This window comes from Schistocerca piceifrons, chromosome X (assembly GCF_021461385.2).
Source record: "Schistocerca piceifrons isolate TAMUIC-IGC-003096 chromosome X, iqSchPice1.1, whole genome shotgun sequence".
Taxonomy (NCBI): Eukaryota; Metazoa; Arthropoda; class Insecta; order Orthoptera; family Acrididae; genus Schistocerca; species Schistocerca piceifrons.
In genome coordinates, this window is record NC_060149.1 from 795,263,019 (window position 1) to 795,288,629 (window position 25,611).

A 25,611-nucleotide genomic window follows, 5' to 3' on the forward strand; every position below is an offset into this window, starting at 1 on the left:
GCATACACGAATGCTTCTAAATCCTCTGTCTGAAAGACAATGGTTGCAGGTCCGGTTAACAGGGAGGCCATGCTACCGGATCACCTCAACCAATGCAACGACCATGAAACGTTACGGTGGGATAATGTCACACGATTCGCAGGAAACGGGATTGTACCCCGTCGTGCATAAAACAACCGTTCTCTTCCTGCAAAGACAGCGTCCCACCAATAGCGCAAATTATAACCATTCAGATACGTCCAGTGCACTGCAACAGTACGACAGCTTACATCGCAAACACTTTACATTACTTATTACAAGTAAAACGGCCCACGTATCAACAGGTATTCGTTTCCGGACACAGTTCTAGAAATTTTCCTTCTAGTTCTAGAAATTTTCCTTCTAGTTCTAGAAACTTTTCTTCAAGTTTTGACCAATACTCCCTCCTGTGGGGAAAATGTGGTAATTCTTTAAAACACCTAGTATTTGCTAAAAATCCAACCAGACTCAGTTTTACCTGTGGAATAGAATGCTTATGGTTCATTGTTACGTTGAGTCGCTTATTTTATTCTTAAAACTGAATAATACATGCCGTCAAACACGTGAGCCGGCCGGAGTGGCCGAGCGGTTCTAGGCGCTACAGTCTGGAACCGCGCGATCGCTACGGTCGCAGGTTCGAATCCTGCCTCGGGCATGGTTGTGTGTGATGTCCTTAGATTAGTTAGGTTTAAATAGTTCTAAGTTCTAGGGGACTGATGACCTCAGAAGTTAAGTCCCATAGTGCTCAGAGCCATTAGAACCATTTTTTTTGAACACGTGTGAGCTTAAAAACGCCTTAATTTTAATCGCCCGATCTACTTCGGATATTATCATAAAAGCTTTACGAAACGATGATTTGAACATTTTTGAGTCTACATTCAATAAAAAAATTTATGGTATAAATTGTGGACTTTCCTATAAAACTGCAATGTAATTTGGTTTAAGGCGGTGAAACGAGTTTTTACCTTATCAGATCTCGTGCTCTTCAGACATACGTTTCGGAGTAGTCAAATTGGTGAGACAACTGACGCTTTAAATTATTTCCTACAAGATAGCATAATACACAGCTGCAATTTGTATATTACCGCGGAGACATCAGGAAACCCGTTCTACCAGCAGATTTTTTGCAATTTTGCACCAGAAGGGCCTTTATGAAGTTGGATTGGTCTGTCGAGTCATTTGGTCTATCGACAGTTCCTTATTTCTATGCGGATATGAAGTCTGAAAACGCGTTTTTCGGAATGCAACTGACGTGAATGGCAGTCTTGTCGGTGTTTTCACTATGATCGCAGACCACGCGTGGGACGTAATCCTGCAACGTTTTAACGTTTCGATTTATACAAATATCTGTTTGTGTGATGCCGGTCGTGAGTTACCACTAGCAATAGTGGTGTTCGTGACACTAACATCTGATAGAAATTGTTTCGATTTTTGTGATTATTAATAAACACTCGGAATAATAATTACCTCAAAGCGTTCGGGATAAACAGCACAACAGAAACGACTGGGACTGGATTAAAAACTCGGAAAATGTTCAAACTACTACAAACAAGCAGAGTTCTACCAACTCAAATGTAAATGATGTAATCTGTATGAGACAGACGATCAGTAAACTAGAAACGCGCTACAAGGAATACAGCAGAGCGTGAAAATATGATACAAATCAGCCAATGTTTGCACAGCACCTTCGGTACCATAAAACCGCATCCAAACAGATTTAAAAAACGGACATGCAAATAGATGAAATAAATAACAGAGGGTGTTTACTCTGCGCAGAAACTTTTAACAGACACAGAGCGGAGAATAAATACGTCCAAAATGGCCGTACAAACATCAGAAATATTGCACTATCCAGAGTGACAGAATATGAAAGAGATGACTGGTAATCAACCGCAGGATCGGAATAATGTTGACAAACTGCTACTATACGAATAAAATGTTAAACGGAGAAATAACTATCACAGTTTCGGATTACACAGTATTTAATAAACGAGAATCATAATGTGGAGGAGTAGGGTTTAAATTCCTAATGTTCCATACCGATTTAGTTTTCGGTTTGTTTCCCACTCAATAATTACCTTCAAGAATGTCGTGTACAAAAGTGCTAGTGTGCGAGATGATACAGCAATTAAAACACTGGACATGCATTCCATGGTTTGAATTTAGCAATCTCTTTAGCCGTCTAGGTGAAAGTTTTCTTCAGTTTACATAAATAACTGCAGCGAATGCAAGAAATGCTGACAGTGGTGATTCTCACCAGTTTCCTTTGTCCAATTCGATTTTGTGCTCACTTTTAAGTGGCATAGTCTTCGACGGGACGCGAAATTCTGATCTTCCTTCCTTCGTTCCTTCTTCCTGTAGTTAAACTTTGATTTCGTGAACCAAACGTGATAGTGTAGTTTCACGCGATCCAGCCCCCCGGTATTACACCACAATACGCCACGTAACAGTGACTAACAATTAGAAACGATTGCTGCATACTATTTTGGGAAGAGGTGGAGACCCAGGATTCAATTCTGTGGCGGAGATAGTTCGGTATTTTCTTCCTTCCCGCAAATATAACCGCCAACCTCATTTTTAACGTGCCAAAGATGCTGAGGATTTTAATTACAACAAAATTTATAAAAAATTTAGTATTATAATTTTTTCATTAGTGCTCAGGACCTGGCTTTAGCATAACTTCAACGAAATTGAAATTCAGGAAAAAATGTAATTTTAAATTTAAGTTCATGTGCTACAGTCTGTTCAAGAACTGTAATAGCAACGGATTCTCGTAACTTCGACGACGTCATAATTTACACGATATAAACTCTAAATATGCACTCACTAATATCAGTATGGCACTTACTAGCCACACTTGTGTTAAAAATTTTAGTACTAAGAGGGTGCGAGAGAGTAAATTTGGAAAACGAGGTTCCTTTCTAAAAATGTTAAATTATTGTAGGATCTTTCTCTTTCTGTCTTATTTACTTGATTTACTATGAATTCTCGAACCGTGACGAATAAGGTTTCGTCGAATGAAGACATAAGTCCTTAAATGAGTCTGCGATCATTTTATGGCACGTCATTGGTAAAGGTCCGCGTTGATCACTTTTTTCAGGTAGCGGTTTCGGCTACTGCCATCTTCAGATCTGTTACAAATAGAAAAAAAAAGGTGTAATCAAGTGACTTCAGTTGGCTGAAGCAAAATCTATGATAGAGGCCTAGTGATGCATAAGAAAAATAATAATAATGTAAATATTTTTTTAATTTTTCTTACGTATCACTAGGCCAGTTATAGATATTGCTTCAGCTAGTCCAACTTGGATGGTTACACCAGTTTTTATACAGAGTGTTACAAATAGGTACGGCCAAACGTTCAGGAAACGTTCCTCACACACAAATAAAGAAAAGATGTTATGTGGACATGTGTCCGGAAACACTTAATTTCCATGTTGGAGCTGATTTTAGTTTCGTCAGTATGTACTGTACTTCCTCGTTTCACCGCCAGTTGGCCCACTTGAAGGAAGGTAATGTTGACTTCGGAGCTTGTGTTGACATGCGACTCATTGCTCTACAGTACTAGCATCTAGCACATCAGTACGTAGCATCAACAGGTTAGTGTTCATCACGAATGTGGTTTTGCAGTCAGTGCAATGTTTACAAATGCGGAGTTGGCAGATGCCCATTTGATGTATGGATTAGCACGGGGCAATAGCCGTGGCGCGGTACGTTTGTATCGAGACAGATTTCCAGAACGAAGGTGTCCCGACAGGAAGACGTTCGAAGCAATTGATCGGCGTCTTAGGGAGCACGGAACATTCCAGCCTATGACTCGCGACTGGGGAAGACCTAGAACGACGAGGACACCTGCAATGGACGTGGCAATTCTTCGTGCAGTTGACGTTAACCCTAATGTCAGCGTCAGAGAAGTTGCTGCTGTACAAGGTAACGTTGACCACATCACTGTATGGAGAATGCTACGGGAGAACCAGTTGTTTCCGTATCATGTACAGCGGGTGCAGGCACTATCAGCAGCTGATTGGCCTCCACGGGTACACTTCTGCGAATGGTTCATCCAACAATGTGTCAGTCCTCATTTCAGTGCAAATGTTCTCATGCCGGCCGAAATGGCCGCGCGGTTCTGGCGCTGCAGTCTGGAACCGCTAGACCGCTACGGTCGCAGGTTCGAATCCTGCCTCGGGCATGGATGTGTGTGATGTCCTTAGGTTAGTTAGGTTTAACTAGTTCTAAGTTCTAGGGGACTAATGACCTCAGCAGTTGAGTCCCATAGTGCTCAGAGCCATAGCCAAATGTTCTCATTACGAATGAGGCTTCATTCCAACGTGATCAAATTGTAAATTTTCGCAATCAACATGTGTGGGCTGACGAGAATCCGTACGCAATTGTGCAATCACGTCATCAACACAGATTTTCTGTGAACGTTTGGGCAGGCATTGTTGGTGATGTCTTGATTGGGCCCCATGTTCTTCCACCTACGCTCAATGGAGCACGTTATCATGATTTCATACGGGATACCCCAACTGTGCTGCTAGAACATGTGCCTTTACAAGTACGACACAACATGTGATTCATGCACTGTGGAGCTCCTGTACATTTCAGTCGAGGTTTTCGTACGCTTCTCAACAACAGATTCGGTGACCGATGGATTGGTAGAGGCGGACCAGTTCCATGGCCTCCACGCTCTCATGACCTCAACCCTCTTGACTTTCATTTATGGGGCCATTTGAAAGATCTTGTCTACGCAACCCCGGTACCAAATGTAGAGACTCTTCGTGCTCGTATTGTGGACGGCTGTGATACAATACGCCATTCTCCAGGGCTTCATCAGCGCATCATGGATTCCATGCGACGGAGGGTGGATGCATGTATCCTCGCTAACGGAGGACATTTTGATCATTTCCTGTAACAAAGTGTTTGAAGTCACGCTGGTACGTTCTGTTGCTGTGTGTTTCCATTCCATGATTAATGTGATTTGAAGAGAAGTAATAAAATGAGCTCTAACATGGAAAGTAAGCGTTTCCGGAGAGATGTCCACATAACATATTTTCTTTCTTTGTGTGTGAGGAATGTTTCCTGAAAGTTTGGCCGTACCTTTTTGTAACACCCTGTATTTGTAGTAGATCTGAAGATGGCAGTAGCAGAAAACTATCATTGTATGTACGTGTGAAGACAAGTGCGGAAAATACGGACCTTTACAAATAAAAAGAATTCGTTTTGTAAGCTAGTATGAAGAATCTATGAAAGAATTTCTTTCCCTGGCGGGAATTTTTTCTGCTGCCCCTCGGTCAGGCCGGAAGGACATCGTCGTAGGCAAGCCCTTCTTCAGAGCAACTGAAAAGCATCTCTCACTAAACATAGGTTACAGTTTTGTAAAATAACTTACTGTTTTCGAGACTCAGTTTTTGTGCTACTATATTCTACGAAAGTTATGTGAGAAACCAGGCCCCCACAACCGCACGATTGGTCGACTGTGAAGAGCGGACAAATTGAATAGCTGGCCGGCGGCCATTAGAGTGGTAAACTGACGCGCGGAGTTCGAATGCTTACACATCGCTTTTGGTTATAAAATGCCTTCCCTCGAATTAGGTCACGAACATAATGCCTCATTTAAATACGTTACTACAATATACTTTTTAATTTATGAACAAACAGCAACTAGTCACTGTTTGTGAATTTATCTTACATACTACATGATCTGACGTAGCTAAAAGTAATGTACTGGACCCCTAGCATTTTTCGTAGTTCATTTACGATAGATGTACGCAAAATGCATCAAAATACTCTAAGATTTGCCCACTATATAGATATTTTCTGACTCTACCTTGCTTTAGATTTTATGACGAGAAGTGCGTTATATATGGCATAGCGCTTTCGCAACCCACGACCAAATTATAAAGTTTCAACCTAACCTAGACCATGAAAACACTACCGATCAGCCAACTTTCTTCAAAATGACCAGAACATATAAAATGGTATTCTGTCGGTCGGAAATCTTGCCTCCTGACAGCGTGTAACCATTTTTGTAACAGCTGTGGTTTTGAGAAAGGAAACCTGCAAATAGATGCACAGACATTATGCTAATACCGTGTTACAAAAACATTTATTAAGCAAGTGCACTGACATACAAAACAACTTAAAATATCCACATTGTTGTGGGTTGGGAGGAGAGCCAACACCGTATTATTAGAGGAAGCCGAAAGGCACGCGTTTTAGCTCACGCAGGCTGGCGTGAGGTCTGGAACAGGACAAGGAAATTAGACTTTAGAAAAACGGACGTAGCTGGCGGAATACTTAACTTTAATCCATTAATGATGAGCGTCGCTCTTGACGGTAAATGATTACAGTATCAATAGTAACTGGTACTGGCGCCTTGCTAGGTCGTAGCAAATGACATAGCTGAAGGCTATGCTAACTATCGTCTCGGCAAATGAGAGCGTATTTTGTCAGTGATCCATCGCTAGCAACGTCGGTTGTACAACTGGGGCGAGTGCTAGGAAGTCTCTCTAGACCTGCCGTGTGGCGGCGCTCGGTCTGCAATCACTGATAGTGGCGACACGCGGGTCCGACGTATACTAACGGACCGCGGACGATTTAAAGGCTACCACCTAGCAAGTGCGGTGTCTGGCGGTGACACCACACACATACCTGTGAAATTTAATATTCGTTCCTTTCTCGAATTTATTTGTACAATTAATCGCTGCACAACTCTTCACCATTGTACTTCTTTTGATTGGAACGTACAGACATTAGAATTACGAGTAACAAATACTGTATGTGCGCCCCAACAAATATACAACGTTGAATCAAGGTCTTCATAAACAACAATACTACACAACACATCAGACTACAACCAGTATTGGCTGGCCGAAGTGGACGTGCGGTTAAAGGCGCTGCAGTCTGGAACCGCAGGACCGCTACGGTCGCAGGTTCGAATCCTGCCTCGGGCATGGATGTTTGTGATGTCCTTAGGTTAGTTAGGTTTAACTAGTTCTAAGTTCTAGCGGACTAATGACCTCAGCAGTTGAGTCCCATAGTGCTCAGAGCCATTTGAACCATTTTACAACCACTATAATGGCGTCCAGCCGAAGGTTCAAATTATCCCGCGACTGCAGCGCCATCAGTGAGTCTAGTTATTTTTTACAAGGTCTTTGTGAGAAACTGATGTGATTATAACCAGTTACAGTAACGCGATCTTTGAGAGGAGGGGGAGTCCCCTGACCTCAGATGCCCCCTCCTCCCGTCCACGGATCCACGTCTAAGTGCTGACGTCATATACGGAAGAGGCAGCGGCCGTAGCATTGGTAGGCATAGAGTATTTAATGTGATGTATTACCCAGAGTGCTAAGTCAAGGCGTTTTACTCGGACGGGCCGCGAGAAGAGTCCGAGAGGGCCTTTGACGGCAGCGTGTCACCTGGCAGACTACGCGCGCTCGCCTCAGAACTGGCGAAATGAGTCGCGGAAATGAGTTACGTAAAAGCCAGGCTGGTGAGGCTTCCGGCTGGCAGCGGCTTCGCGGCTCTTCGCACATCCGCTCAGCGCGAGAAAACTAATTAAGCCAGCCTGCGCGCGCCTGGCTTCCTGCAAATTGCTCCACACTGCGCCCTGATGCACTCCCCACTAATGTGGTATATTAACGGGCAACCCATCACACACCAAAGGCAGAGCGCGCCCATTCACTGCCTAATGGCTGTTTGGACACAGCCGCGCGTAACCAAATTTTTTTTACAGCCGTGCTAATGTACGAGAACCTTCGCTCCTTTTCGCGTTAATTTCACTAAATTATTTCCGAAAGAGAGGCGACTTCGTCTGTCTATGCATTGCATCAGAATTGTGCAGAGCAGACGTTTCACTTCGGCGCAACTTTAGCGTCATTCTACCTTAAAACACGTGGTAAATTCCTTCACAGAATTAGTAAATTTGTATCAAATATGCCGGCCAGTGTGGCCGAGCGGTTCTAGGCGCTACAGTCTGGAACCGCGCGACCGCTACGGTCGTAGGTTCGAATCCTGCCTCGGGAATGGATGTGTGTGATGTCCTTAGGTTAGTTAGGTTTAAGTAGTTCTAAGTTCTAGGGGACTAATGACCTCAGCAGTTGAGTCCCATAGTGCTCAGAGCCATTTGAACCATTTTTGTATCAAATATGCTGTGAAGTCTTATACAGAATTTTCTCGGTGAACTTGTTAGTTCAAATTTGCACAATTTTCTGAAATTTAGACAATAACCTACATTTTTTCCTTCTTTAAGGCCAGCAGCGTAATATGTCACATAATGACATGATCGTTAAAAAGATGCACCATAAGAGCTGGTTATAATAACTAATCGTTATTCACGACAGACTGTCTCGGCATTTATCACCATTGTCAAGTATCCGTGAATAAAATTGTAGAGAAGCCGTGTATAAGTGTGAATGTCATTTATATTAAAGTGACTGTATTGTACTCACCTCTAGAATAATGTGACGTCCATATTTTGCCGCTAGTGAACTGTCTTATAACTTTAAATGTTTTGATTAAATGACAGCCGGCCGCGGTGGTCTCACGGTTCTAGGCGCGCAGTCCGGAACCGTGCGACTGCTACGGTCGCAGGTTCGAATCCTGCCTCGGTCATGGATGTGTGTGATGTCCTTAGGTTAGTTAGGTTTAAGTAGTTCTAAGTTCTAGGGGACTGATGACCACAGCTGTTAAGTCCCATAGTGCTCAGAGCCATTTGAACCCATTTGATTAAATGACAAATGACGTTAATATATTGAAAATAATTCGTCACTTACAGTTTGACAGTTCTGCTCTTACATCATATGTTCACAGTGATTATGAATCTCACGTAACCAATGTAATAACTTTTACATTGGCCTAGCAGTAAAAAATTTTAGCACATTAGAAACATCGAGATTAATCAAATGTTCAAATGTGTATAAAATCTTACGGGACTTAACTGCTAAGGTCATCAGTCAGTGGTTCAAGTAGCTCTGAGCACTATGGGACTTAACAGCTGAGGTCAGCAGTCCCCTAGAACTTAGAACTACTTAAACCTAACTAACCTAAGGACATCACACACATCCATGCCCGAGGCAGGATTCGAACCTGCGACCGTAGCAGTCGCGCGGTTCCAGACTGAAGCGCCTAGAACCGCTTGGACACCGCGGCCGGCGGTCATCAGTCCCTAAGCTTACACACTACTTAACCTAAACCATCCTAAGAACAAACACACACACCCATGCCCGAGGGAGGACTCGAACCTCCGCCGGGACCAATCGCACAGTTCATGACTGCAGCGTCCAAGACCGCTCGGCTAATCCCGCGCGGCGAGATTAATCAGTCGAGCTTCTTCTTACATTTGAAAAATCAAAACCAAATCGCTGATACAATCGAAAATACACTACAAATACTGCAGAGAACACCAAAAGGTCTTGCAATGAACATCCTTGAAGAATGGGAATTCCGTATACACACGAGAAAATTCCCACAAGAAATTAAACGTACAGAATTTAGACACAAATACTATCTCAAATACTTCATTGAACTCTTAGAACACAAAAAAGTGTAAATCGGAAATAACATATGCAACAACCAAAGATAATCCAGACTGTTTAAGATAATAAAATAATACCTCTGTTCATATGTATAATCTTTGTAAATATAAAACGCCGTAAGAGTAGAACTGTCAGGCTACTGTCAAACCATAATTAACGTATTATTTTCAATATATTTATATCATTTGCCATTTACTCAATACCTTAAATGTTAGAAGACAGTTCACCAGCGACGTAATATGGACGTCACATCATAGTAGATATGAGTAAAATATAGTCACCTTAATATAAATGCCATTCACACTTATGCACGGTCTCATAACAACTGTATTCTCAGGTGCCGAGAGTCTTTCGTTAATAAAGATCAAAGATTAGAAGCAGCTATTGTGGTGCATCTGCCTAATAATAATAATAATAATAATAATAATAATAATAATAATATAGACAAAGACTAACAAAAATACTGAAAACAGAATTGACAGCAAGAAACAAGACAAAGGCTATAAATACGTATGCTATACCAATATTTACCTACTCATTTGTAGTAGTGAAATGGACTAACACAGACCTAGAAGCACTCAATACACTTACATGATCACAATGCCACAAATGTAGAATACAGCACATACATTCAGCAACTGAAAGATTCACATTAAGCAGAAAGGGAGGAGGAGGGGTATTTATCGACATAAAAAACCTACATTATGGACAGGTAGACAATTTAAGAAAATTCTTTATAGAACGAGCAGAAACTAGCAAAATACACAAAGCAATCACTCATATAAATACATCGGCTGCACCACTGCAATTTCATAACCACTTCTACAACCCTTTAGATCACATAACATCAACAGATACGAAGAAAGTAAAATGGAAAAAGAAAGCACTACATGGCAAGCACCCGTATCATCTAACACAGCCACACATCGATCAAGACGCATCCAACACATGGCTAAGAAAAGGCAATATATACAGTGAGACGGAAGGATTCATGATTGCAATACAGGATCAAACAATAAACACCAGATATTACAGCAAGCATATTATTAAAGATCCCAATACCACAACAGATAAATGCAGACTTTGCAAACAACAAATCGAAACAGTAGATCACATCACAAGTGGATGTACAATACTAGCAAATACAGAATACCCCAGAAGACGTGACAATGTAGCAAAAATAATACATCAACAACTTGCCATTCAACATAAACTAATAAAACAACACGTCCCCACATACAAGTCTGCACCACAAAATTTACTGGAGAACGATGAATACAAATTATACTGGAACAGAACCATTATAACAGATAAAACACCACATAACAAACCTGACATCATACTCACCAATAAAAAGAAAAATTTAACACAACTAATCCAAATATCCCTACCCAATACAACAAATATACAGAAGAAAACAGGAGAAAAAATTGAAAAATACATCCAACTGGCTGAGGAAGTCAAGGACATGTGGCATCAGGATAAAGTTGACATACCAATTCTACTATCAACTACAGGAGTCATACCACACAATATCCACCAGTACATCGACGCAATACAGCTACATCCAAACGTATATATACAACTACAGAAATCTGTAATTATTGATACATGTTCAATTACCCGAAAGTTCCTAAATGCAATGTAACATATACCGTACAGTTAAAAGGAAGTCACGCTTGATCAAGGTCCGCGTCACCTTCCATTTTTAACCAGACATTACGTCTGAGACAAGAAAGAAATGATAATAATAATAATAATAATAATAATAATAATAATAATAATAATTATTATTATTATTATTATTATTATTATTATTATTATTATTATTATTATTATTATAGGCCTGGACAGCTCAGTCAGTGGAGCATTTGCCCGTGAATAGCAAGGTTCCGGATTCGAGTCCTTCTCCGGCACACAGTTTGTGTGCCAGGAAGCTTCACTCACCGCTGTCCTTGTCAGAGAAGCAATTGTCACAGAGATAACTGAAGTCCACAGATATCAGAGCGACACAAGTGATCTCTGGTGATGCAGAAGACTCCCTCCCTCCCTGGCTCACAGGAAGGGAGCCTCCACGGCCTCGTCGTTGACTTATCTGCAGTTATTTGAAGCGTATCTCAGAATCAGTTTTTGCTAAAACAAAATTTTTAGACAGTCTGTATTAGAACACAGCTGATTTTTTTTTTCCGAGACATCTGAGCTTGTCACGCTGCTGCGGTGAATATTTCTGGCTGCAGAACTCCAGATGTTAATAATATTCAGTGTCAATTTATCAATTACTTGTTGGGTATTTATTAGAACAGTTTCCTAGTACTACAGCGAACACTAGCTACGACGTATAACACTGATTTCTTCTACAGATGTTTCCGATTACATTATTTTCCAAACATGTGTAATTTGTAAGTTAAATGATCGTTGACACGTAAGTAAACAGTATCCATTACAGATATAGCGGCTTGTTCTTGGTTGTATGAAAGACAACATAGTGGCCGTAATTCTCCGCTAATGCTCCAAGAACCTTTTCGTTCGGTCCCTTATGTCTTTGTTTTCCAATATTCCTGGTGTTAGTGCCATTCTAAAACGTAGTGGTTCTTAAAAGCATGAGCTTCTCATAATATATGCTGCCGTTAGCGAGGTTAATATTTCACTTTTTAATTAAAGTGTTTCATACTTTATGAGACTTAATCTTGACTGTGTGTGTGTTTTGCAGAGGGGCCTTCTCCGAGGTTCGCCTGGCGGAGAGCAAGGAGAAACCGGGCCAGATGTTCGCCGTCAAGATAATAGACAAGAAGGCGCTCAAGGGCAAAGAAGACTCCTTAGAGAACGAAATAAAAGTTCTGCGAAGGTCAGTCTACCAGCATCGCATATTTCATTCTGCCATAACTGCGGAGTGTGTGTTTCATTTCTTATAGTGTGCACATTTTTTTTAATTCCCTTTCTTTTCACAGTAGACTCGCTTATGTTCTTTAGATTAAATTGTGAGCCACAGAGCGAACGCGTGGACATCGATGTGTGTCCGGACGTTCAGGATCTCTTCTACGAAAGGTGATGTTAATACATTACGATTACGAGAATATCTCCTTCATCGGCAAAATAAGAATTCGTGGAATAAATGCAGGATACAACTCTAAAATTGCCTTATCACTACACATCTTGCAGATAGGACGCCGTGGAAGTGAAGCCACTAGCAAGATGGCCCGTCGTAGGGAGACTAAACTGCAAACAAATGTAGCAGGAAGAATTCAAGTGCACTACAGGCCATTAAAATTGCTGCACCACGAAGATGACGTGCTACAGACGCGAAATTTAACCGACAGGAAGAACATGCTGTGATATGCAAATGATCAGCTTTTCAGAGCATTCACACAATGTTAGCGCCGGTGGCTACACCTACAACGTGCTGACATCAGGAAAGTTTCAAACCGATTTCTCATACATAACAGCAGTTGACCGGCGTTGCCTGGTGAAACATTGTTGTGATGCCTCGTGTAAGGAGGAGAAATGCGTACCATCACGTTTCCATCATTGATAAAGGTCGGATTGTAGCCTATCACGATTGCGGTTTATCGTATCGCGACATTGTTGCTCGCGTTGGTCGTGATCCAATGACTGTTAGCAGAATATGGAATCAGTGGGTTCAGGAGGGTAATACGGAACGCCGTGCTGGATCCCAACGGCCTTTTACCACTAGCAGTTGAGATGACAGGCATCTTATCCGCATGGCTGTAACGGATCGTGCAGTCACTTCTCGATCCCTGTGTCAACAGATGGGGACGTTTGCAAGACAACAACCATCTACACGAACAGTTTGACGACGTTTGTAAAAGCATGGACTATCACCTCGGAGACCATGGCTGCGGTTACCCGTGACGCTGCATCACAGACAGGAGCGCCTACGACGGTGTACTCAACGACGAACCTGGGTGCACGAATGGCAAAACGTCATTTCTTCGGATGAATCCAGGTTCTGTTACAGCTTCATGATAGTAGCAGCCGTGTTTGGCGACATCGCCGTGAACGCACATTGGAAGCGTGTATTCGTCATCGCCATACTGGCGTATCACCCGGCGTGATGGTGTGGGGTGGGATTGGTTACACGTCTCGGTCACCTCTTGTTTGCATTGATGGCACTCTGAACTGTGGACGTTACATTTCAGATGTGTTACGACCCGTGGCTCTACCCTTCATTCGATCCCTGCGAAACCCTACACTTCAGCAGGATAATGCACGACCGCATGTTGCAGGTCCTGTACGGGCCTTTGTGGATACAGAAAAAGTTCAATTGCTGCCCTGGCCAGCACATTCTCCAGATCTCTCACCAGTTGAAAACGCCTGGTCAATGGTGGCCGAGCAACTGGCTCGTCACTATACGCCAGTCACTAACTACTCTTGATGAACTGTGGTATCGTGTTGAAGCTGCATGGGCAGCTGTACCCTTACACGCCGTCCAAGCTCTGACTCAATGCCCACGGGTATCAAGGCCGTTGTTACGGCCAGAGGCGGTTGTTCTGGGTACCGATTTCTCAGGATCTATGCACCCAAAGTGCGTGAAAATGTAATCACATGTCAGTTCTAGTATAATATATTGGTCCAATGAACACCCTTTTATCATCTGCATTTCTTCTTGGTGTAGCAATTTTAATGGCCAGTAGTGTATATATAAAACAAAAAGCGTCAGTTTCAGGGCTCTATATCATCTTCGAAAGTGGAATGAAGCATGCGTTACGGATAGTGATACACAGAGAAGCATGATAATACTGAAGCTCACTTTTGTGTGCTCTGTGAGAAGTACTGATATATCACGATGCCGTATTCATCGACAGGGGAAGCTGCAATTAGAAACACACTTGATAAAATTTAGTTCTTAGAAATCGTGTGTTGATGCTCATTTCGTGATATCGTGTGAACTCTTCCTCGTTTTTCGAAACAGAGATGGATAAGTGACTTTCAGAATTTCAGTCGGCAATTTTACCAGTTTGTTCATAAATTTGAGCGGACATGACAGACTAGTACATAAACAACGATTCTTGCTCGTTTATGAGCACTAATCCAGTACATTTTGATCCGTCAAGACAACGCGTGGGTACCGTTAGAGTGAACACACGCCATAGTGCTTTTTAATGTGTTGTATGAATGCAATGATCAAATAAATTATACTCATATGGCCTCACGGAACACAAGAAAATAAATAAAGGAGGGCAGCGCATTACCAATCTGTTAAGATGGTCAACTGTCGCAATAACGTCTGCAGCGTACATTATCCTATATAATACTTGGTTCAATAGTTCGCAGATAAAATGGTTCAAATGGCTCTGAGCACTATGGTGGGACTTAACTTCTTAGGTCATCAGTCCCCTAGAACTCAGAACTACATAAATCTAACTAACCTAAGGACATCACACGCATCCATGCACGAGGCAGGATCCGAACCTGCGACCATAGCGGTTTCGCGATTCCAGACTGTAGCGCCTAGAACCGCAGATAAATCAGGATCGAATATTGCGTGGATTTTCCCGCAGGAAAAATGAGGCAAATGGCCATATGTTATCATTTCCAAAAGACTAATGATTATTCCATCTTCTACTGAAAGTGAGATGCGTCTTCGGTTTGTATCACTTCGTCCGCATGAAAAAGAGTGTAAAGTCTCGTCGCATTATCAGCCACATTATGTGGTATGTTCTTAAATCACCGCCGGTGAATACACTTATTGTATTATTTATGCAGAAACGTCGAATGATTTCTTCTTATTAGGGACAGCTTCCTACTTTCTCTTGACCGAAAGAGAGAGAGAGAGAGAGAGAGAGAGAGAGAGAGAGAGAGAGGAAAAATTAGTCGCGACAGCGTTTGTATGACCTGAATAACGTGATAGTAGAAGGTTAGTTATTATTTATTAATTTATTACGTTACTTATTTGGAGCCGGCCGCGGTGGCCCATCGGTTCTAGGCGCTACAGTCTGGAACTACGCGGCTGCTACGGTCGCAGGTTCGAATCCTGCCTCGGGCATGGATGTGTGTGATGTCCCTAGGCTAGTTTGGTTTAAGTAGTTCTAAGTTCTAGGGACTGATGACCTCAGATGTTAAGTCCCATAGTGCTCAGAGCCATTTGAACCATTTGAACTTATTTGGACATTCAAAACTTTTTTCAATTTGCGAATCGTATCTAAAGAAATTCTAACTAGAAATAATTTGAAAATCACCAGCACTACTAATGTCATTTACGGTAACTGGATTTGGGCATTTAACGGTCAAATAATCTCGCGGTTAGACACTGAGTCCTCAGCAAAGGCAAACGAATGAAACATATCAGATACATGACACAGAATCTTTGCCTCTGACTGAGTCACGTACAAATGAAAAATAGGGGACAAGACGTGATTCCCAAATTGAGGAAGATGAATCACAAAATGTTACTCGCAGATCAACAGAAGATACTGACAAATAACATCTGTCACAATTTTGTGTGACGTTCCATAAATTCTAATGTTTAAAGCAACCACGACTGCAGTAATTCACGTGATGTGTGTATGGACGCTGCTTTATAGAAATTGAACAAATATTAATATTTCCCTTTAGATAGGTATTTCACTTTAAATAGGTGCTAGTATTTCGAGTTTAGGTCAATACCTCACTAAGGCGTAATTGTAAGTGAATTAATATACCAGTTTTGGAGAATAAATTATGAAAGCACTGAAGTATATTAATATTTTTATAATACATTTTTGTAATTGTGGTACTAGGCATCATCATAGCGTTAGGTATCTGTTTGATTCCAGCGTTCTTCCAACTAAAACTTTACTTCTCCTCTTCGACTTTTAGGCTGCATCGAAAGCGTATCAGGAATTCATTAATGCAGCCTCGCGTAAGTGACAGAGTCAGATAGAAGAGGATACGTGGGAGCAGTTTTTTCATTCACCAAAGATTGTGTGGAAAATTGATGAATATCAATCAGAAGGACGTCTTACCATCACTTCTCTTGAGATTTCTTTCTTGGGATTATCAGAGTTCTTAAATGTAATAATAAAAATCATTATGTTTAGGTACTGTGCCTCTTTGCGTAGACGTCTTCAGAGTCGATTATGTTGCCGCAAACTCATCGAAAAGAATAAAGAATTGGCTGTAACAGCTGTGAAATCCTTGACATTGTTTTGACCTCTTCGTGAAGTGCTGCCAGATGATTCTTCTCGGGTTTCTGTGCTGAAGATTTTTTAGGTTTTTTTTCTTTTTCACCTCTCCTGGCGTTTTCGTCACGACGTGTGTCTCGCATTGCTAAGAATTTAACCTCCATTATTGCTGAGAGAACAGAGCTATGATTGGATGCACTGGTCTACGAGCCTGTTAGTGGTGTGGTTTCCGTTGTGAATGGGTACTTCTTCATGATGAAACTACATCCATACATTGTTTTTTTAGGGCAATAGTGCATTAATTAGTCTTCGGAGAATCTGCCTGATGAGACCTCTCTGTTGAGTATTTCTGACTGAGTCGATTCTGCACTGAAACTCCATTATGGAAGCCAATACTAAAATACCAACAGTCGTTATTTTGTTTTTATTTGTAAGGCAACCAGATTCGGCATTACATTACGCGATCTTCAGGCCTGCATATATCGAGTAACCCTGGTGTTAGAAACCAATGCAGCACTGTCAATTCGTATTGTGAAGATTTTTTTTTTCCCTCGGGCATGTGCGCTCGTTGAACAGTTAGCAACTGTCCAAGGAGCGCACATGACCAGTTTCATCAACTACTACAGTTGTTTTTAGAATCTGTTCTCCTTCTGTTCGGTAACTTTGAGGCAATTTCTCCACGATTCCTCCGCGATTCTTTTGCGACCTGCTTTCTGCTCTTCACTCAGATCATGAGGAACCCACCTGACTTTTCTCGTCTTCAACTTCGCAGTTACGATTCTGTAAGCTGAAGTAAGACATTTTGGTCTCATATGCCATTTACTCAATTGTTTTTCGTCTATACACTCTCAAAAAGTCAATAACCCGAAAGGTGTAGTCTGTTGCAGTTGTGGCCTTACGCTTCTTGCGTTGTCCTCAGTGCTTACCCGACACTGAAGGAAACTAGCAGACCGTGATACTGTGCTACGATCCACTACACTACACCTACACACATCTCTGAAAGCGCTGCAAATTTCCGTTGGGTTCATTCTACGTAGCGATTCGATTTTGATGTAGGGACACTGGTCACCACATTTAATACTACCTGACTCGGATTCAGCTTTCATTTTAAAACTGATCTAAGACACAGTCACGCGAACAATCACACACACTTAAGACTGGCCGGCTGCGGTGGCCGAGCGGTTCTAGGCGCTTCAGTCCGGAACCGCGCGACTGCTACGGTCGCAGGTTCGAATCCTGCCTCGGGCATGGATGTGTGTGATGTCCTTAGGTTAGTTAGGTTTAAGTAGTTCTAAGTTCTAGGGGACATGACCTCAGATGTTAAGTCCCATAGTGCTCAGAGCCATTTGAACATAAGACTGTCACGCGTAAAGTCTCGCTCGCAACTGACATTCATGTTAACTTGATGACACCACCGTAATGGTCGCGCGTGCGCAGTGTGCAGGACATTTGAAATGACCCTCATTCAATGATGGCTTTCTAGCTGGTGTTTGTATGTATTGGCGCGTAATGGGGCCCCTTAGGGAAATGGCAGCAAGAGAGGGGAAGAAAACCAATGTGCACTCCGTGTGCATACCGAGGGGAGTCATTCCAGATGTGGAAAGGGTCCTTCCGGATGCCATGAAGGGTACAGGGTGCACCCATCTGCAGGTGGTCGCTCATGTCGGCACCAATGATGTGTGTCGCTATGGATCGGAGGAAATCCTCTCTGGCTTCCGGCGGCTATCTGATTTGGTGAAGACTGCCAGTCTCGCTAGCGGGATGAAAGCAGAGCTCACCATCTGCAGCATCGTCGACAGGACTGACTGCGGACCTTTGGTACAGAGCCGAGTGGAGGGTCTGAATCAGAGGCTGAGACGGTTCTGCGACCGTGTGGGCTGCAGATTCCTCGACTTGCGCCATAGGGTGGTGGGGTTTCGGGTTCCGCTGGATAGGTCAGGAGTCCACTACACGCAACAAGCGGCTACACGGGTAGCAGGGGTTGTGTGGCGTGGGCTGGGCGGTTTTTTAGGTTAGATGGCCTTGGGCAAGTACAGAAAGGGCAACAGCCTCAACGGGTGCGGGGCAAAGTCAGGACATGCGGGGACCAAGCAGCAATCGGTATTGTAATTGTCAACTGTCGAAGCTGCGTTGGTAAAGTACCGGAACTTCAAGCGCTGATAGAAAGCACCGAAGCTGAAATCGTTATAGGTACAGAAAGCTGGCTTAAGCCACAGATAAATTCTGCCGAAATTTTTACAAAGGTACAGACGGTGTTTAGAAAGGATAGATTGCATGCAACCGGTGGTGGAGTGTTCATCGCTGTTAGTAGTAGTTTATCCTGTAGTGAAGTAGAAGTGGATAGTTCCTGTGAATTATTATGGGTGGAGGTTACACTAAACAACCGAACTAGGTTAATAATTGGCTCCTTTTACCGACCTCCCGACTCAGCAGCATTAGTGGCAGAGCAACTGAGAGAAAATTTGGAATACATTTCACATAAATTTTCTCAGCATGTTATAGTCTTAGGTGGAGATTTCAATTTACCAGATATAGACTGGGACACTCAGATGTTTAGGACGGGTGGTAGGGACAGAGCATCGAGTGACATTATACTGAGTGCACTATCCGAAAATTACCTCGAGCAATTAAACAGAGAACCGACTCGTGGAGATAACATATTGGACCTACTGATAACAAACAGACCCGAACTTTTCGAATCTGTATGTACAGAACGGGGAATCAGTGATCATAAGGCCGTTGCAGCATCCCTGAATATGGAAGTTAATAGGAATATAAAAAAAGGGAGGAAGGTTTATCTGTTCAGCAAGAGTAATAGAAGGCAGATTTCAGACTACCTAACAGATCAAAACGAAAATTTCTGTTCCGACACTGACAATGTTGAGTGTTTATGGAAAAAGTTCAAGGCAATCGTAAAATGCGTTTTAGACAGGTACGTGCCGAGTAAAACTGTGAGGGACGGGAAAAACCCACCGTGGTACAACAACAAAGTTAGGAAACTACTGCGAAAGCAAAGAGAGCTCCACTCCAAGTTTAAACGCAGCCAAAACCTCTCAGACAAACAGAAGCTAAACGATGTCAAAGTTAGCGTAAGGAGGGCTATGCGTGAAGCGTTCATTGAATTCGAAAGTAAAATTCTATGTACCGACTTGACAGAAAATCCTAGGAAGTTCTGGTCTTACGTTAAATCAGTAAGTGGCTCGAAACAGCATATCCAGACACTACGGGATGATGATGGCATTGAAACAGAGGATGACACGCGTAAAGCTGAAATACTAAACACCTTTTTCCAAAGCTGTTTCACAGAGGAAGACCGCACTGCAGTTCCTTCTCTAAATCCTCGCACAAACGAAAAAATGGCTGACATCGAAATAAGTGTCCAAGGAATAGAAAAGCAACTGGAATCACTCAATAGAGGAAAGTCCACTGGACCTGACGGGATACCAATTCGATTCTACACAGAGTACGCGAAAGAACTTGCCCCCCTTCTAACAGCCGTGTACCGCAAGTCTCTAGAGGAACGGAGGGTTCCAAATGATTGGAAAAGAGCACAGATAGTCCCAGTCTTCAAGAAGGGTCGTCGAGCAGATGCGCAAAACTATAGACCTATATCTCTTACGTCGATCTCTTGTAGAATTTTAGAACATGTTTTTTGCTCGCGTATCATGTCATTTCTGGAAACCCAGAATCTACTATGTAGGAATCAACATGGATTCCGGAAACAGCGATCGTGTGAGACCCAACTCGCCTTATTTGTTCATGAGACCCAGAAAATATTAGATACAGGCTCCCAGGTAGATGCTATTTTTCTTGACTTCCGGAAGGCGTTCGATACAGTTCCGCACAGTCGCCTGATAAGCAAAGTAAGAGCCTACGGAATATCAGACCAGCTGTGTGGCTGGATTGAGGAGTTTTTGGCAAACAGAACACAGCATGTTGTTATCAATGGAGAGACGTCTACAGACGTTAAAGTAACCTCTGGCGTGCGACAGGGGAGTGTTATGGGACCATTGCTTTTCACAATATATATAAATGACTTAGTAGATAGTGTCGGAAGTTCCATGCGGCTTTTCGCGGATGATGCTGTAGTATACAGAGAAGTTGCTGCATTAGAAAATTGTAGCGAAATACAGGAAGATCTGCAGCGGATAGGCACTTGGTGCAGGGAGTGGCAACTGACCCTTAACATAGACAAATGTAATGTATTGCGAATACATAGAAAGAAGGATCCTTTATTGTTTGATTATATGATAGCGGAACAAACACTGGTAGCAGTTACTTCTGTAAAATATCTAGGAGTATGCGTACGGAACGATTTGAAGTGGAATGATCATATAAAACTAATTGTTGGTAAGGCGGGTACCAGGTTGAGATTCATTGGGAGAGTGCTTAGAAAATGTAGTCCATCAACAAAGGAGGTGGCTTACAAAACACTCGTTCGACCTATACTTGAGTATTGCTCATCAGTGTGGGATCCGTACCAGGTCGGGTTGACGGAGGAGATAGAGAAGATCCAAAGAAGAGCGGCGCGTTTCGTCACTGGGTTATTTGGTAACCGTGATAGCGTTACGGAGATGTTTAATAAACTCAAGTGGCAGACTCTGCAAGAGAGGCGCTCTGCATCGCGGTGTAGCTTGCTCGCCAGGTTTCGAGAGGGTGCGTTTCTGGATGAGGTATCGAATATATTGCTTCCCCCTACTTATACTTCCCGAGGAGATCACGAATGTAAAATTAGAGAGATTAGAGCGCGCACGGAGGCTTTCAGACAGTCGTTCTTCCCGCGAACAATACGCGACTGGAACAGAAAAGGGAGGTAATGACAGGGGCACGTAAAGTGCCCTCCGCCACACACCGTTGGGTGGCTTGCGGAGTATCAATGTAGATGTAGATGTAGATGTAGAACCGGGGACCTTGAAACGACGGAGAGGCTCCGTCCCCGCCTCAGCCGCAGTGGTCCACAACCCCACGACGACTACCGCAGTCCACTTCACCTCTCCACCACCCCACACCGAACCCAGGGTTATTGTGCTGTTCGGCCCCCGGTGGACCCCCCCAGGGAACGTCTCACACCAGATGAGTGTAATCCCTATTTTTGCGTGGTAGCCGGTCGAAGTGGCCGTGCGGTTAAAGGCGCTGCAGTCTGGTACCGCAAGACCGCTACGGTCGCAGCTTCGAATCCTGCCTCGGGCATGGATGTTTGTGATGTCCTTAGGTTAGTTAGGTTTAACTAGTTCTAAGTTCTAGGGGACTAATGACCTCAGCAGTTGAGTCCCATAGTGCTCAGAGCCATTTGAACCATATTTTTTTTTTTTTTTTTTGCATGGTAGAGTTATGGTGGTGTAAGCTACGTAGAGAACTTGTTTGCGCAGGGATCGCCGACATAGTGTAACTGAGTCGGAATAAGGGGAACCAGCCCGCATTCACCAAGGCAGATGGAAAATCGCCTAAAATCCATCCACAGACTGGCCGGTTCACCGGACCTCGACACAAATCCGCCGGTCGGATTCGTGCCGGGGACCAGGCGCTCCTTCCCGCCCGGAAAGCCGTGCATTAGGCGCACGGCCAACCGGGCGGGCCTTAGCTGGTGTTTACTACAATGAAAAATTCCTGGCTAAGAGGTCGTGGGCGATACAGGAAGCTATTCCGTAACGCTTCCATATAGCTGGTGCTTCTCCGACGTCTCCCGGAAATGACACCTGAGGGAATAGTTCTGTACATCGATCACGCGTCTCAGTTCCGAAGTTTTAACTGAGAACTTCCACCAACTTCGTTTTGGACGGCTTGTTACCAATGGAATTATGTATTCCACTTCATCCAATGGTCCGGAGTGCACGCGTCTACACACACACACACACACACACACACACACGATGATACTTGTGTTTTACGTGCACCGTCGAACAGTGTAAAAATTAATTAGTATCAACGTCATCTCTGTGGTAAACCGAGAAATATGTTACCTCGCCATTATATTAATCATAAAAATCTGTCTTCCATGTCATCTTCTGATTGGTGTACACGACGGTTTAACTCTAAGGAAATTATGTCGTACAATCTACCTCATTTGTTTCGAAGAGGGCCAAATTATCAGATGCATGAAAACATATGTACCACATTGTACATACACAAGATGACTCTTTTTATACTTTCAAAAGATTACGAAAAAATATAGCAGAGGGAGGGGGGAGTTCGTCGCATACTGAGCACAAAGAGGCTGTGGCTATTTTTTGCAGAGGATATCACATTCCGAATTAGAGATCGTATTTAGGATTTTATTTTAAATCATTTTTCTATAATGCGTCTGGAGGTCGCATATCGAAGAGATCTTCTGTTGCTCTCAAATTCTTTCCAAGCCACATTAATTACGAAAATTACATCGTTGCTTTTCTGTTGTCCAGGAGCGCCGCACTACTTGCAAAAATTCCATCGCCACGAGGTGGAAGTAAGCAAACGCAAATAATTCGCAGTCGCCGATAATCTAGTTAGACACTCAGCAGCTTTCTAAATGAAAGAGCAGTATTATTAGCAAATTCCACCATACCTTGCACTGCGCTGATCGTATTAAATGAAATCAACTGAGTAAGAGTACATTCTTCCCCGACGAGCGATGAATGCTCAGTCGTTTCAGTGCAAAATAATTTATTTTCAAGTAGTTCCTCATAGTCGTATTTCAGATATTATCTGTTTACACACTAAACGATTAGGGGGAACATGAAATTAAGAAAATTCAAATTATTTCGTCGCTACTCACAAAATTTCCATTCTGAGGTCACATTATGCTTTTTATCGAATGCTTCCTTTTATTTGAAGAATTATAGATCGATCCAAAATTTACCAAATTTCACTCTTATATTCACACCTACGTAAGCGACACAGTTATCGTTGAATGTTCAGAAGATTAAAATATGCAGGAAGGAAATGTTTGAGTGTTGCTATGTTTGGTTGCTGAATGATTAAGTTTAGGAAGAGCGCGAGAGTATATTCGCAACTGGGTCAGATAAGCTGTTTTTCAATGCCAGGAGTGTACTGTCAACAAGATTACCTTTCTTGTCCTCCTCCATTGCCTTATGGGAATTATTTCCGTCAAATCGCTAGTACACTATAATATAAATTTCACTCAGCTGCAGCATACATTGTGTGTCCGCAGTGACGGGATAAACTTTGTAGGATGGTCGAGGAACACAAAAATAACGAAAACATTCGAAATAGCTCAAATTCAAACGATACAAGCCATGAAGTAGTGTCTAGTTTCGAGACGAAAGACACATTTGGGAATCGTGTATTGTATTAGCCGTTTATGCCCTATTCCCGAACAGCATACGTCCTTGGGTTTGAAAACGACAAAATAGTTCTGTGTCGATGTGGGAGGGTACATCGAAAGCGTTACGTGTCTTTAATTTAGCTTGGTCATTGTCAGGTGCATTTAATTGATGATTTTAGATTGTCTTGATATTTATAAGGAAACCTCGGTTTGCACTGTTGTTGTACTGATTCGTTCCATTATTAATGCCGTAACCTCTAACTAATGAATGAGGTGGCGCAGTGGTTAGCACAATATTCTCATTCGGGAGGACTGCATTAGGTTTCCTGTCATTTTCCTAAATCGCTTCAGGCAAATTCAGGGATGATTCCTATGGAAGGGTACGGCCGATATATTTCCCCATCCTTGAAACAAATGGTTCAAATGTTTCTGAGCACTATGCGACTTAAATTCTGAGGTCATCAGTCGCCTAGAACTTAGAACTACTTAAACCTGGTTCAAATGGTTCAAATGGCTCTGAGCACTATGGGACTTAACATCTGAGGTCATCAGTCCCCTAGAACTTAGAGCTACTTACACCTAACTAACCTAAGGACATGACACACATCCATGCCCGAGGCAAGATTTGAACCTGCGACCGTAGCGGTCGCGCGGTTCCAGACTGTAGCGCCTAGAACTGCTCGGCCACTCCGGCCGGCTATTAAGATTCACGTAGTACAAAGAAACCACGAATGCCTCCAATCGCTCGCTGACTTTGTGCCAACGTGATGTCCAAGCGGGTCCCAGGTCACTTCGGACTGTCGGGGAATGAAACTGCCGATGCTGCTGCCAACGCCTCAGTCAGACTGTCTAAACCTTTTAGCTACTCTGTCGCTTCCTATGATCTCTGTTTTAACGCAAGTAAGAGCATTGTGGTTTGGTTTGGTTGGTTTGTTTGGGGAAGGAGACCAGACAGCAAGGTCATCGGTCTCATAGGATTAGGGAAGGATGGCGAAGGAAGTCGGCCGTGCCCTTTCAAAAGGAACCATCCCGGAATTTGCTGGAGCGAAAAGAGCATTGTGTCCATCATTCATCCACAGTGGTCTTCTCTATATGGGAACGAACACGGGGGAAATTAAACGCCTCCCAACGGCTTGGGAGACCACCTCTCGTCGCAAACGGATACATGTATCTCGGCTGCATACAGCGAACTGTCGTTTCAGAAGTCGTTATGTGTCAAATGGAGACACCGCACCACACTGTGCTTACAACAACCAACCATTGACAGTGCGCCATTTTCTGAATCAATGCTGATTTTATAATCGTTCACGTTTAGTGTATGTTTTCCATCTGATTTACATTTAGCAGATAGAGCACAAGCTATAGATCACGGTTTAGTTTTTATTCGTCGTAGTAATATGGCAAAGGAAATTAATTTTCAAGCGCTTGAGCATTCTCCTCAGTGGGGAAGAGGTCGTTTTTCAGCTATCCATCTACTCCAGTTGATTAGGGTCTGAGAATTATCGACTTCAAATTACTTAGGTAGTCGACCATTTTAAGTTGTGCCACGGGCGTTTATGACGTGAGTTGTTTTGCGCCCTAAAGCAACAATAAACAATCACACGAAACTTGGTACACCCCCGCTTTTTGAGACACAGGTCGTCTCTCGCTGTCCCCAGTGAGGCTCGTATTTTCGTTG

At 42.9% G+C, this 25,611-nt stretch overlaps 1 protein-coding gene across 1 annotated transcript in view; it reads left to right on the plus strand.

Annotated features, from left to right (window-relative positions):
• Positions 1–25,611, plus strand: part of LOC124721558 (calcium/calmodulin-dependent protein kinase type 1-like) — a 496,340-nt gene that overhangs the window by 380,304 nt on the left and 90,425 nt on the right. Inside the window, exon 2 of the mRNA XM_047246595.1 lies at positions 12,262–12,396. Within this exon, the coding sequence (XP_047102551.1) occupies positions 12,262–12,396 (135 nt within the window). The remainder of the gene's footprint in view (positions 1–12,261; positions 12,397–25,611) is intronic.